The sequence below is a fragment of the Octopus sinensis genome, linkage group LG16, assembly GCF_006345805.1.
Source record: "Octopus sinensis linkage group LG16, ASM634580v1, whole genome shotgun sequence".
NCBI classification, from domain to species: Eukaryota; Metazoa; Mollusca; class Cephalopoda; order Octopoda; family Octopodidae; genus Octopus; species Octopus sinensis.
In genome coordinates, this window is record NC_043012.1 from 1,831,018 (window position 1) to 1,847,325 (window position 16,308).

At 37.7% G+C, this 16,308-nt stretch overlaps 1 protein-coding gene and 1 long non-coding RNA gene across 2 annotated transcripts in view; both read left to right on the top strand.

Annotated features, from left to right (window-relative positions):
- Positions 1-7,794, top strand: part of LOC115220555 — a 64,202-nt gene extending 56,408 nt beyond the window's left edge. The window contains exon 4 of the mRNA XM_029790702.2: positions 4,627-7,794. Within this exon, the coding sequence (XP_029646562.1) occupies positions 4,786-5,862 (1,077 nt within the window). The 5' untranslated portion in view covers positions 4,627-4,785 and the 3' untranslated portion in view covers positions 5,863-7,794. The remainder of the gene's footprint in view (positions 1-4,626) is intronic.
- LOC118766468 overlaps positions 1-7,811 on the top strand; it is a 14,882-nt gene extending 7,071 nt beyond the window's left edge. Inside the window, exons 3-4 of the long non-coding RNA XR_005002400.1 lie at positions 4,364-4,369; positions 7,802-7,811. This is a non-coding gene — a long non-coding RNA (uncharacterized LOC118766468). The remainder of the gene's footprint in view (positions 1-4,363; positions 4,370-7,801) is intronic.
- The last annotated feature ends 8,497 nt before the right edge of the window (positions 7,812-16,308 follow it).

Below are 16,308 nucleotides of genomic sequence, written 5' to 3' on the forward strand. Positions count from 1 at the left end.
GAAAGTCCAATGAGAAACTCATGATGATCTACTTTTTTGACAGCTGGGGCATCATGGGTTCCTTCTGATCAGATGGTCAACAAAGAGTACTTTTTTTTAAGGTTTTGAGGAAGGTCAGAAAGATATATCATTGCAAGAGATTTCATTGCAAAAGGCCAGAGCTCTTTCACTCAGGTCAGTAGCACCTGCACCAGGACAATGCATCAATCAACAATTCCATCCTGGTAACTGACTACATCACAGAGATGAGCATCAAAACTCTCCCTTAACCTCCCTCCCTGAAGTCAAGACCTTAATCCTTGTGACATTTGGTTGTCCCCCACCCCAGCTGAAGGAGAATATCAGGGGCAATTGTTTTGAAGACATTGAGAGAATGAAGGAAGATGTGAGGGTCTTGGATACTTACTCTTTGGAGACCTTCCATGGAGCCTTCACAAGGGGCTGGAATGGTAGAACAAGTGCACTGAAGTCAGTTTTGTTCTTCTTTGAAATTAATAAGTCTTTCCTGAAAAAGTCTAAAACCTTCAAGAATGCACCTTGTATACACACACATACATATTGGGCTGTGAGATAAATTTATTTTTGATGGGTATTTTTTCTTCTAATCCCACTGGAGCCTGGTGCAGCCTCCTGGCTTCCCAGACCCCGGTCAAACCATCCAACCCATGCTAGCATGGAAAACGGACGTTAAACGATGATGATGATGATGATATATATATATATACACACATATATGCGACGAGCTTCTTTCAGTTTCTGTCTACCAAATCCACTTACAAGGCTTTGGTCGGCCCGAGGCTATAGTAGAGGACACTTGCCAAAGGTGCCATTCAGTGGACTGAACCCAGAACCATGTGGTTGGTAAGCAAGCTACTTATCACACAGCCACTCCTGAGGGGAAATTATCAAATCACCATCCGTGAGATATCAGAGGATGTGTAGATTATTTACAGTTCAGTCCAGTCCATTATCACTGAAGATTTGGGTATGAGACGCATGTCTGTCGAGTTTGGGCCAAAACTGCTTTCAGCTGACCAAGAAGACACTCGGGTTTCAGTTGCACAAGATCTCCTTCATTGTGTCGAGAATGATGAAAACTTTTCGAAAACTTTGTGTAGGCCTCTGAGCAGGTATTGCCTAACTTTTGGCAAAAATTTGATGCAAATTCTCTGCTCAACTTTCTCTGTCATGGTCAATGCAACAATCACACACTACACACCTTCCTTCCAAGCACTGCTTTAAACAGCGGGTTTAAGTTTGAACGTTAAAACTTAGTGCACATGTACAGCAGAGTTCAAGGTCAATCTGTGCCAAGTGGCTTCACTTTCCATGGTTTAGCTTCATTACTATAGCAACATCTTGAAGTATTTGCAGTTGAATGAATCAACCCCAGTACTTTAATTTTTTTTAAAGCCTGGTACTTGTTCTGTTGATTCCTTTTTGCCAAACTTCTAAGTGACAGGGATGTAAACATACCAACACCGATTGTCAAATGGTGGTGGGGACAAACACAGAGATAAACACACACACACAACAGACTTCTTCCAAATCAACTCACAAGGTTTTGGTCAGCCTGAGGTTATAGTAAAAGACACAAAGTGTCATGCAACAAAACTGAACTTTGAACCATGTGATTGGTAAGCAACCTTCTTACCACACAGCCACACCTTCACCTATATGTATATTTTACTCTATTATAGCAGCAGAGATTTGCTATCATAGGTGGGTAAGTAAGTAGGAGACAAAACCTAATGTGGGACAAAGATTCACATCATAATTTTTATAGCTATTTCACTTCAGTGCTATGAATAATGTCCCTCAACACAGCACAAAGCTACACAACCCCTCAACACTGCACGAAGCTACACAACCCCTCACTTTTCTCATCTCATACTCTTAAAAGCAACAATTATGTTTTTCTGTTTCAATTAAACTATTTCAGAAAATTTGTTTTAAATCTCTGAGCAAGAGATATAAAATATGAATAAAATCTTTTATATCTTCATACCTCTTGAGCCCTCTCATCTGTTTTCAAAACATAAAAAAAAGGCTGTGGTAAAATACTTGATATTTTTAACATCAACCATTGACCTCAATGTGCCTTTTTAAATGGTTGAATTAATAATTAAAAGAAATACGATTTCCTCTTTCTTTTTTATTGCCAGCCAAGTCTTTACCCATTGCAATACTGCCAGTAAAAATATTTGTGAATCATGCACATGCCTTCTTTTAATTAAAGACCCCCTTTGGTCATGAATGACCATGGGATTGCACCTAGAAAGTTCCCCTCCGAGGCACAAGTCCAGGTAAGGTTGTTTATGGAAGACCAGGTGTCGCCCAAGCATACAGCTTCCCCTTTTCACATCACTGATGTTATCCAAGGGAAAGGCGATGGCCAATACAGCTTGGCATCAGTGACATCACAACTCATTTCTACAGCTGAGTGAACTGGAGCAACGTGAAATAAAGTATCTTGCTCAAGAACACAACACACAGCCTGGTCCCGGAATCAAACTCACGACCTCGCAATCATAAGCTTGACGCTCTAACCACTGAGCCATGTGCCTTCCTTTAATAGTATTCTGCTATATAGTGAAAGTCTCATTAGTTACTATGGTGACAACAGTCTACCTAACCATCTATTTAACACACACACATTCTCTCTCTCTCTCTCTCTCTCTCTCTCTCTCTCTCTCTCTCTCTCTCACTCTCTCTCTCACTCTCTCTGTAGTTAGTAGAGTTTTCTGCAGCTAAAGAGTTTCTTGGTAGCCAAGAAATTTCTCTGTAGCTAAGGAACATCTCTGTTGCTAGGAAAAATATCTCTGTAACTAAGGAACTTCTCTGCGGCTGCTAATGAAAACCTCTGTTACTAGAGAACTTCACTCTAACTAAAAAAACTCATCTAAAGTTAGGGATATCTAGTCAATGAATTTCTCTTTAGTTGGAGCACACCTATGGATAGAGAATTTCAGTGTCACTAAGGGCCCTCTATCAGCTTTTACATAATAATGTTGTTTCTAACCAACTTCTCGTTAACTAGAGAGCTTGTATAGCTTGAGTTCTTCCTTTTAGCTTAGTTGAAGAGTGTCTCCATAGCTAGGGAATTTTTGAGTAACTATGGAGCCTGTATATAAGATAAGAAAATTCTCTGTATATAGTGTGATAATCAACAGTGATGTGTGATGTGGTGGTGTATTGTACAGTGTAATAGTCTACAGAATAGAACATAGTATAGAGTGGGCATCTGTAGTATATACTACACTACAGAGGTCTTTTTTTATTAGCTTACTCTGGAATAAGATGATGGAATTAGTTGAGTATATAAGAAATGACAAGCAAGTCGAGAGTATTTGGGTAAAGGTAGCATGTAATCAGCCTGTCCCAAGGAGCAGAGGCTAATCATCATCATCATCATCATCATCATCGTCGTTTTACATCCGCTTTCCATGCTGGCATGGGTTGGACGGTTTGACTGAGGACTGGTAAGCCAGAGGCTACACCAGGCTCAATCTGATCTAGCAAAGTTTCTACAGCTGAATGCCCTTCCTAACGCCAACCACTCCGAGAGTGTAGTGGGTGCTTTTACGTGCCACCAACACGAGGGCCAGTCAGGCGGTTCTGGCAATGACCCCACTCCAAAGGTGTTTTCACATACTACCTGCAAGGGAGTCAGTCTGGCAGCACTGGCAACGACCACACTCAAATGTTGCTTTTCACGTACCACCTACACATTTGCCGGTAAAGCGACGCTGGCAACAATCACGCTTGAATGGTGCTTTTCACATAGTTTGTAATAATTTCAGAAATAAATTTAAAGAAATTATATCTTACTAATATATATTTATTTCTTTATTACCCACAAGGGGCTAAACATAGAGGAGACAAACAAGGACAGACAAAGGGATTAAGTCGATTACATCAACCCCAATGCATAACTGGTACCTATTTAATCGACCCCAAAAGGATGAAAGTCAAAGTCAACCTTGACGGAATTTGAACTCAGAACATAGTGGCTGATGAAATACCACTAAGCATTTCACCTGATGTGCTAATGATTCTGCCAGCTCACCGCAAAGGTTAATATAGTAGCACCAAAATGAGATAGCATGTCTGTGGGATGGGGACTGGAGGATGTTTGTAATGGCTTCTTGTCAGCGAGGTGTAAGTGTTATAGCATAGTAAGGTGTAAGTGTTATAGCATAGTGAGGTGTGTTATAGCATAGCAACGTGTGTTATAGCATAGCAACGTGTAAGTGTTATAGCATAGTGAGGTGTAAGTGTTATAACATAGTGAGGTGTAAGTGTTATAGCATAGCGAGGTGTAAGTGATATAGCATAGCGAGGTGTAAGTGTTATAGCATAGCAACATGTGTTATAGAACAGTGAGTTGTAAGTGTTATAGCATAGCAAGGTGTAAGTGTTATAGCATAGTGAGGTGTAAGTGTTATAGCATAGCGAGGTGTAAGTGTTATAACATAGTGATGTGTAAGTGTTATAGTGTGGTATAATCAGTTGTAGAGGGTCGTAACAGTGCAATTAAATTCAAGTAAGAACATTATTATGATTAAAACTTTGTTCGTTTTTCAATTAACATTATTTTTAACACTAAATTTTTTTTTTTTTCAGAATGGAATTAATTTAAAGAAAGGAATAAAATAAAACAACACTGAAATTAGCTAAATCAACAACAACAAAAAGAAGAAGCAAAAAAGCAAAGCAAATCGAAAAATCAGGATTTTTTTTTTTCTCATAATCTCAAATCCATTTGATATTTTGTATGAAAGAATGATGGTAGCCACACCAATAACAGAGCAACTCTCCGCAAAGTGTTCCAAACATCATATTGATGTCACCTCTGATGTTGATGATAGTCTGAATGTGTTCGCAAATGGTGACAGTGAGATTTCACTGATTCAGAAAGCTAAGATTAAGAAAACTGAAGAGAAAAACGATGTCAGTGAGAAACTGGAAGAAAGCAGTCAAAGCGATTCTATGTTAACTGATGATGGTGACACAGAAACCAGTAGCATCGGGTCAAACAAAGGGTCGACTGGATTGACCCCAGATGAAATTAAAGTTGATGAACAAGTGATTGAAAAGAAAGTTAAAAAAAAATATTATTGGTATGGCAACCATAAACTAGTGAAACCCATCAAAGACATCCCACCACGATTCCAACAGATGCTGGCAGAAACTAATGCTGAAAAAATACGATGTGAAGGACGACCTATCATTCTACAACAGCAGGTTGAACAGAACCGAAATGACGCAAACATTACGTCAACGTCTTTCAACCCAGATGCACAGTGTTTTATTCCGAATCAAATATTTGACAAGATGGATGCTAACGTTAAGGACATGCCATTGTCCGTGACAAATGGAGTAAGCAACAGTAGCAGCAGTGATAGTAGCAGCAGTTGCAGTAGTAATAGTAGTAATACCAGTAACAGTATGATGTGTAGCAGATCTGGATGTGGTAATGCAGTGAGTGGTACTCATTCTGAAATGCTGTCACCTGCCAATGGAGCACACGTGCCCTTCACAGCGAATCCTATATACACAATACACATTTACAGCTCAGCGAACACTCCGATGACAAATGCAAGCATTTCTTCATCTGCTAACCCTTGCTGCATGCATGCCACTAATTCATGTACTAACATGTACCCTTCAGCAAACAACCAGCAACCATTACAAGCACCGGTGTATTATACCTCGCAGCCGTTTTCACAACCAACCTATGCAACAGCTGAATATCAACCATTCAGACATTCCGTAAATCATGCCCAGTCGGTCCAGTATGCTCCCTGTATTACTTATACTCAAAATCACCAATACCCGTTAGCTGCAATGCCTCATTAATTTGCAGTCAAAGCATTACCCTCTTCCATTTAGGGTAGAATTGAAGATTTCAGAATCAGAAAATATCGAATGTTGTGTCTCAGGAATTAGACCATTTAGAGTGACCGACTGATCTCAACACATTCATACTACGGAAACTTGTTAGCAACACTGACCAACTGACCGTAGTTATGTTGCTGTTATAGAAACTGACACTGACCACAACTATATAGATGTGAGCACTGACTGCAAATGTGCTGAAATACCTTTTGACATTGACCACAGCTAACATAATGTGGCTGTCCTGGAAGGGATGACTGTTACTGTTGTTTAGCACCAGGAAATATCATTTCCAGCTGGCTACACGACACAATATTTGTGTCCTTATATATTGTCATATAGATATTGGGTCATATAGCCAAGTGGAACCGCTATTTCCTGGGGCTAAACAACAGTAAGAGTCTTCCCTTCCAGAACAGCCGCATTATGTTGGCAAATAGCATTTACTTAAAAGAACTGTTACTGAAATCTCTCTATGAGAGATTTAGAAATAATAATATTGACAACAGCTGCTTGGAATATTGAATCACATAGTGAAACTGAGAACTGACCACTGCCATCTTGCAACCATAAATAATGTATTGATATTATAGATACTGACCAATTGCCTACATCTGTATTGATGTTATACGTACTAACACTGACAGGTAACTATACTAACACTCTCATTACTGATAACATAGTGACTGATATGCTGATATGAAATCAATTTATTGATTCTTGCAGCATATATTTCCTAAATGGTATATGATATGACCAAACAAGGTGACAGCAGAAATATAACTTATAATAAGAAAGAAAGGCACTGGAAAAAAATTTTATACAAACACTTACGAACAATGTACAAATGAACAAACGTTACAAGCTGAGAATAAAATATTTTTAATATATTTATGAATGGTACTGATATGATACACTCAATATTTGGGATATATCAAATAGTTATGATGCATCAAATATTTGTGATATATCAGATATCACATGAAATATCATATGATAACAATTAAGGTTAGAGCTTTGTCTTAATATTCTAAATTTAACTCTTATAGTCAAAAGGAAAAAAAATTCAATATTATAAGACTGGAAACCTTGTTTTCTTTTTAGAATACTGCATAGAACCATAGTTATTATAAATTTTACATTGACATTAACAAGAAATTAGACAATGTCCTTGACAAACAAAGGTGATTAATACAGACAGGACTATTTCTTCTACCAATAACATTAAGTACAAATAATTTATGTGAGGTTAAGTTAATTGACACCAATCCTTCATCGTTCTTTCAGATCATTGAAAAATAGGGGTGAAAAAGGGCAATAAACTGGCAGCAACAATATTTAGTGGGCCAGTCTAAACAGCATGCTACGTTAAGTTGCATTCCTTAACATTCAGAATTCAAATGAGACCAAGACGTAAATATACATTTTGCTGCTCTAGAGTTGATAAATTATATAGATAATAGTCATATACGAAGATTTATTTATCCACCTATGCCCCTCCCATATGAATATGGGAGGGGTAAAAAACCAAGAGCACTCGATTGGATGAATTGGTAGAGTGGCAGCTTTTCCCCACCCAAATTTCTGGTGTTGTGCTCATTGCTAAAAATTATAATTATTTGAAAAAGTCTAATTAAAATTATCATATTTTGTAGTATTGAGTATTATCTGATATATCACAATCTTGTACTGCTATCATTGTATTGAATATCACATATATGGCAGCTGTATTACCAACTTTTATCCCCTAGATCATAATTATCCTGTATATTACAATTCTAATATCAATTGTTATTCCATGTATCACGATTGTAATATGAAATGTTATTGCATGTATTGCTTTCATGATATCAAATGTTATCACCCATAATGCAATAAACATTACAATAGAAATCTCAAGTCTTTATTCCAATTGTAATATCAAATGTTAGTTTGTATAATGCAATAAGGAATTGCTATTGTAATAGTGCTTATTGTTCCATATGTTAGAATTAGCATATCAACTCATTAATCTCATTAATGTCATCAAGTCTCACTCATATATATTAATTATTATGCAACATGTTCAAAATATATTATATACAGCTTACAATACTATAATAGAAATAATGTATTATAATTGTATACTATAATAATATAGATGATAATAACATAATATGAAAACAAATTGTATACTATAATAATATATATGATAATAATATAATATGAACATGGAATTTTGTCGGTGAACAGGTCGCGGTCTCAAAGCGATGAAAATATTTTGACAAATTAAATTTAAATGTTGAAGTGAATCTAACAGATTTTGAGTGTTTCTTAAATGGCTTATATACACCTTCCATGCTGCAATTGTTTTCGTTCCAGCACACAATCTCAGATCAGGTCACTTGCTATGCAAGTACATCTCCGTAAAATATAATATGATATCATAATAAATTATAATTATGTATGTAATAACATTATTATAATTTTATAATATTGTATTATGATGTTATTATATTAGGATAAGGCAGCAAGCTGGCAGATTTGTTAGTATCATCATCATCATCATTTGACATCTGCCTTCCATGCTGTCATGGGTTGGATGGTGTGACAGGATCTGGCCAGGTAGAAGACTACACAAGGTTTCTGCGTCTGTCTTGGCATGGTTTTTACAGCTGGAAGCCCTTCCTAACACCAACCACCCAGCAGAGTAGACTGAGTGCTTTTTACACAGCACCGGTACAGGTGAGGTTAGTTCTGGCATAATTTTTACAGCTGGATGCCCTTCCAAATGCCAACCACTTCACAGTGTGGACTGGATGCTTTTTATGCCACATTTTAGCAGCATTACTTTTGGTTCATTACATTCTAAGTTCAAATCATATTACCTAACATTACACTAGCAACATTATCAAGCACTACACAGACATTATCATACACCTTGCAAATCAGCTTATTAAAATTCCTCACCAGTCACATTTTCAAGCACCACACCAACCGTGTTATTAAACATCACGTCAACAACATTATCAAACATTACATGAACTTACTACCCAACATCATACTAACTTCATTATCAAACACTATGCCAGTAGCATTATCAAACACTATGCCAGTAGCATTATCAACCACACATTATCAAACATGTTATCATCATCCACACAATTAAATATTCCAATAACCACATTATCAGGTGACAACCTATGTTAATTCATACTCTTCAAATGCATATTATTTAAATATTTTTGATTCTTTGTTTACTTTATTGTTCGTTATAGTTTTTATTCTAATAAAAAACTGAATAAACAATAAAATTTAAATAGAGACTGCTAGTAATGCTGTTGTTACTATTACTGTTTTTGTTGTTGTCGTTGTTGCTCCTGTTGATGATGATGATCATGGCGGTCATGTGGTGTTGCTATTGCTATGGTTGTTGATGTCATTACTATTGCGGTTAATGTTCATCATCATCATCATCATCATCATCATCATCACTATCACCAACATTACCATTGAGATACCATTCACACACAAAAAAAAACACATCACCATATCACCCTCCCCGTTATCATCATCATCATCATCATTGCCATCATCATCTTTGTTGTCAACAACATCACCATCATCTTCATTAATAGAAGGTTGCAAATATTAATCAGCTGAAGTTTATATTGTTTCCCATCAACACAAGTCTATCTGGAATACAGGTAGTTGTAAAAAGTGTTTAGTTATGACTTGTATCATACACAAACACAGCAACCATATTATCAAACATCAAACCCACCGTATCATCAAACACCACACCAACTATGATCAAACACCACACTGATTACATCATCATACACTACACCAGCAACATTATCAAACATCACACAGCAACATTATCAAACATCACACCAGCAACATTATCAAACACCACACCAGCAACATTATCAAACATCACACCAGCAACATTATCAAACATCACACCAGCAACATTATCAAACATCACACCAGCAACATTATCAAACATCACACCAGCAACATTATCAAATACCACACCAGCAACATTATCAAACATCACACCAGCAACATTATCAAACATCACACCAGCAACATTATCAAACAGCACATCAGCAACATTATCAAACATCACACCAGCAACATTATCAAACATCACACCAGCAACATTATCAAATATCACACCAGCAACATTATCAAACATCACACCAGCAACATTATCAAATACCACACCAGCAACATTATCAAATACCACACCAGCAACATTATCAAACATCACACCAGCAACATTATCAAACATCACACCAGCAACATTATCAAACACCACACCAGCAACATTATCAAATACCACACCAGCAACATTATCAAACATCACACCAGCAACATTATCAAACATCACACCAGCAACATTATCAAACACCACACCAGCAACATTATCAAACATCACACCAGCAACATTATCAAACATCACACCAGCAACATTATCAAACATCACACCAGCAACATTATCAAACATCACACCAGCAACATTATCAAACATCACACCAGCAACATTATCAAATATCACACCAGCAACATTATCAAACAGCACACCAGCAACATTATCAAACATCACACCAGCAACATTATCAAACATCACACCAGCAACATTATCAAATACCACACCAGCAACATTATCAAACATCACACCAGCAACATTATCAAACATCACACCAGCAACATTATCAAATACCACACCAGCAACATTATCAAACATCACACCAGCAACATTATCAAACACCACACCAGCAACATTATCAAACATCACACCAGCAACATTATCAAACATCACACCAGCAACATTATCAAACATCACACCAGCAACATTATCAAACATCACACCAGCAACATTATCAAACATCACACAGCAACATTATCAAATATCACACCAGCAACATTATCAAACACCACACCAGCAACATTATCAAACATCACACCAGCAACATTATCAAACACCACACCAGCAACAATATCAAACACCACACCAGCAACATTATCAAACATCACACCAGCAACATTATCAAACATCACACCAGCAACATTATCAAATATCACACCAGCAACATTATCAAACACCACACCAGCAACATTATCAAATACCACACCAGCAACATTATCAAACATCACACCAGCAACATTATCAAACACCACACCAGCAACATTATCAAACATCACACCAGCAACATTATCAAACATCACACCAGCAACATTATCAAACATCACACCAGCAACATTATCAAACATCACACCAGCAACATTATCAAACATCACACCAGCAACATTATCAAACAGCACACCAGCAACATTATCAAACATCACACCAGCAACATTATCAAATACCACACCAGCAACATTATCAAACATCACACCAGCAACATTATCAAACATCACACCAGCAACATTATCAAACATCACACCAGCAACATTATCAAACATCACACCAGCAACATTATCAAACAGCACACCAGCAACATTATCAAACATCACACCAGCAACATTATCAAACATCACACCAGCAACATTATCATCAACACCACCAGCAACATTATCAAATACCACACCAGCAACATTATCAAACATCACACCAGCAACATTATCAAATACCACACCAGCAACATTATCAAACATCACACCAGCAACATTATCAAATACCACACCAGCAACATTATCAAACATCACACCAGCAACATTATCAAACATCACACCAGCAACATTATCAAACATCACACCAGCAACATTATCAAACATCACACCAGCAACATTATCAAACATCACACAGCAACATTATCAAATATCACACCAGCAACATTATCAAACACCACACCAGCAACATTATCAAACATCACACCAGCAACATTATCAAACACCACACCAGCAACAATATCAAACACCACACCAGCAACATTATCAAACATCACACCAGCAACATTATCAAACATCACACCAGCAACATTATCAAACATCACACCAGCAACATTATCAAACATCACACCAGCAACATTATCAAACACCACACCAGCAACATTATCAAAACCACACCAGCAACATTATCAAACATCACACCAGCAACATTATCAAACATCACACCAGCAACATTATCAAATACCACAGCAGCAACATTATCAAACATCACACCAGCAACATTATCAAACACAATACCACACCAGCAACATTATCAAACATCACACCAGCAACATTATCAAACATCACACCAGCAACATTATCAAATACCACACCAGCAACATTATCAAACATCACACCAGCAACATTATCAAATACCACACCAGCAACATTATCAAATACCACACCAGCAACATTATCAAACAGCACACCAGCAACATTATCAAACATCACACCAGCAACATTATCAAATACCACACCAGCAACATTATCAAATACCACACCAGCAACATTATCAAATACCACACCAGCAACATTATCAAACATCACACCAGCAACATTATCAAATACCACACCAGCAACATTATCAAATACCACACCAGCAACATTATCAAACATCACACCAGCAACATTATCAAATACCACACCAGCAACATTATCAAATACCACACCAGCAACATTATCAAATACCACACCAGCAACATTATCAAACATCACACCAGCAACATTATCAAATACCACACCAGCAACATTATCAAATACCACACCAGCAACATTATCAAACATCACACCAGCAACATTATCAAATACCACACCAGCAACATTATCAAATACCACACCAGCAACATTATCAAACAGCACACCAGCAACATTATCAAACATCACACCAGCAACATTATCAAATACCACACCAGCAACATTATCAAATACCACACCAGCAACATTATCAAACATCACACCAGCAACATTATCAAACATCACACCAGCAACATTATCAAACATCACACCAGCAACATTATCAAACATCACACCAGCAACATTATCAAACATCACACACCAGCAACATTATCAAACATCACACCAGCAACATTATCAAACATCACACCAGCAACATTATCAAACATCACACCAGCAACATTATCAAACATCACACCAGCAACATTATCAACAGCACACCAGCAACATTATCAAATCACACACCAGCAACATTATCAAACATCACACCAGCAACATTATCAAATACCACACCAGCAACATTATCAAACATCACACCAGCAACATTATCAAACATCACACCAGCAACATTATCAAACAGCACACCAGCAACATTATCAAACATCACACCAGCAACATTATCAAATACCACACCAGCAACATTATCAAACATCACACCAGCACATTATCAAACATCACACCAGCAACATTATCAAACATCACACCAGCAACATTATCAAACATCACACAGCAACATTATCAAATATCACACCAGCAACATTATCAAACACCACACCAGCAACATTATCAAACATCACACCAGCAACATTATCAAATACCACACCAGCAACATTATCAAACACACACCAGCAACATTATCAAATACCACACCAGCAACATTATCAAACATCACACCAGCAACATTATCAAATACCACACCAGCAACATTATCAACACCACACCAGCAACATTATCAAATACCACACCAGCAACATTATCAAACATCACACCAGCAACATTATCAACATCACACCAGCAACATTATCAAATACCACACCAGCAACATTATCAAACATCACACCAGCAACATTATCAAACATCACACACCACAACATTATCAAACATCACACCAGCAACATTATCAAAATCACCAACACCAGCAACATTATCAAACATCACACCAGCAACATTATCAAACATCACACCAGCAACATTATCAAACATCACACCAGCAACATTATCAAATACCACACCAGCAACATTATCAAATACCACACCAGCAACATTATCAAACATCACACCAGCAACATTATCAAATACCACACCAGCAACATTATCAAACATCACACCAGCAACATTATCAAATACCACACCAGCAACATTATCAAACATCACACCAGCAACATTATCAAACATCACACCAGCAACATTATCAAATACCACACCAGCAACATTATCAAACATCACACCAGCAACATTATCAAACATCACACCAGCAACATTATCAAACATCACACCAGCAACATTATCAAACATCACACCAGCAACATTATCAAACATCACACAGCAACATTATCAAACACCAATAACAATATCAAGCAATGTATTAAGCTCATCAGAAACCACACCAACAACATTGTTAAACACTATACAAACAACATTATCAAACAACACATGAAGCACATTGACAAAAGCTACAACAACAACATTATCTAATGCTACACTGACAACATTATCACGCCAGAATTATCAAACACCACACTATGTTGTCAAATGATACAGCAGCCATATTATGAGACACTACACCAACAGCATTATCAAACAATATACTAGCAATATTATCAAACACCACAAAGCAAGGTCTAGGATCGAGGAGCCTTAGAGTTAACCTAGAACCAACCAAAGTCTTAGTACATAGGAAAGCAGGTGAATCACAAGTTCTTTTTTGATCTGTAGGAAAGGCATTGGTAGAAATTCCATAAGATGTACTCAGTGCAAGCTATGGATACATAAGAAGTGCAGCAATATCAGAGGAAGTTTAAATGGGGAAATGGATATTGTGTGTGGAAGGTACACAGGTACAGTTACTGTACAAAAAATAGACTCCATCAAATGCCATTGGGGTAAGCTAGAGGTAGTTGATAGCTTCCGTTACCTAGGTTATCAAGTCAGTAGTGGAGGTGGACGCCCTGGGAGCATAGCTGCAAGAATAAGAATAGGCTGAGCAAAGTTCAGAGAGCTCCTACCTTTGTTGCCTGTGTGTGACCAGCTATGCTACATGGCAGTGAAACATGGGCTGTGACCACTGAGGGCATAGGTAGGCTTGAAATAAATGAAGCTAGTATACTTCACTAGAAGTGCAATGTCATTGTGCATGTATGACAGTGTGTAAGCATCTTGAGAGAAAAATTAGGCATGAGAGGCATCAGATGTGGTGTGCAAGAGAGACAACTCCGCTGGTATGATCATGTGATGCATATGGATGTGGATAGCTGTGTAAAGAAATGCTGATCGCTAACTGTAGATGGAACTTGTGTAAGAGGTAGACTCAGGAGGCATAGGATGAGGTGATGAAGCATGATCTTCAAAAGTTGGGCCCCACGGAGGCAATGACTAGTGACCAAGACCTTTGGTGATTTGCCATGCTTGAGAAGGCCTGTCAAGCCAAGTGAAATCATAGACGTGGCCAATGCCAATGTCACATAACTGGCATGTAAAAAGCACCTTTCACGTGTTGGGCCTCATGGAGGTAATGACAAATGACTGAGACCTTTGGCAATATGCTATGCTTGAGAAGAAGACCCATCAAGCTAAGCGAAATCATAGTCGTGGTAGATACTGGTATCATGCAAATGGCTCCCATGCCGGTGGCACATAAAAGCACCCATTACACTCTCAAGGTGGTTGGCATTAGGAAGGGCATCCAGCTGTAGAAAACCATGTCAAATTAGACTGGAGTCTGGTGCAACCCTCCGGCTTACCAGTCCCTGGTCAAACCATCTGACCCATACCTATTTCTTTATTACCCACAAGGGGCTAAACACAGAGGGGACAAACAAGGACAGACATAGGTATTAAGTCGATTACATCGACCCCAGTGCGTAACTGGTACTTAATTTATCAGCCCCGAAAGGATGAAAGGCAAAGTCGACCTCGGTGGAATTTGAACTCACAATGTAAAACAGAAGAAATACCGCGAAGCATTTCCTTCAGCGTGCTAACGCTTCAGCCAACTCGCCACCAACTGACCCATACCAGCATGGACAATGGTCATTAAATGCTACTGCTGCTGCTGATGATGATGATGATGATGATTATGATGATGATGATGATGATGATTGCACCGACAGTATCGAACACCTCACTAACTATGTCATACAATGCTCCAACCACATCAACTGCATTATAAAACATCACACCAACAGTATTATCAAACAATATATCGACCTTATTATCAAATGACTTTGTCAAGCACCGACCAATCACATTATCAAACAAAATATCAATCAGAGTATGGAACAACATACACTGACTATATTATCAAGCAGGTTTCTTTCCTCAATTTCTACAGTTTTGAGTTGGTTGGATAATAGTCATAGTAGCAGATGGCCATGCTTGAGAATCCAGAGAATAGGACCATATGAAGAAGGTGCTTGAAATAGTGAACAGCAAAAATGTGTGGATGGACATTATCAAACATACAACAATATAAAAGTACAAAACTGGATTTTAAAACTGTTTTCTCTTTTATATTGCTTTATTTTTTTTTTTGCT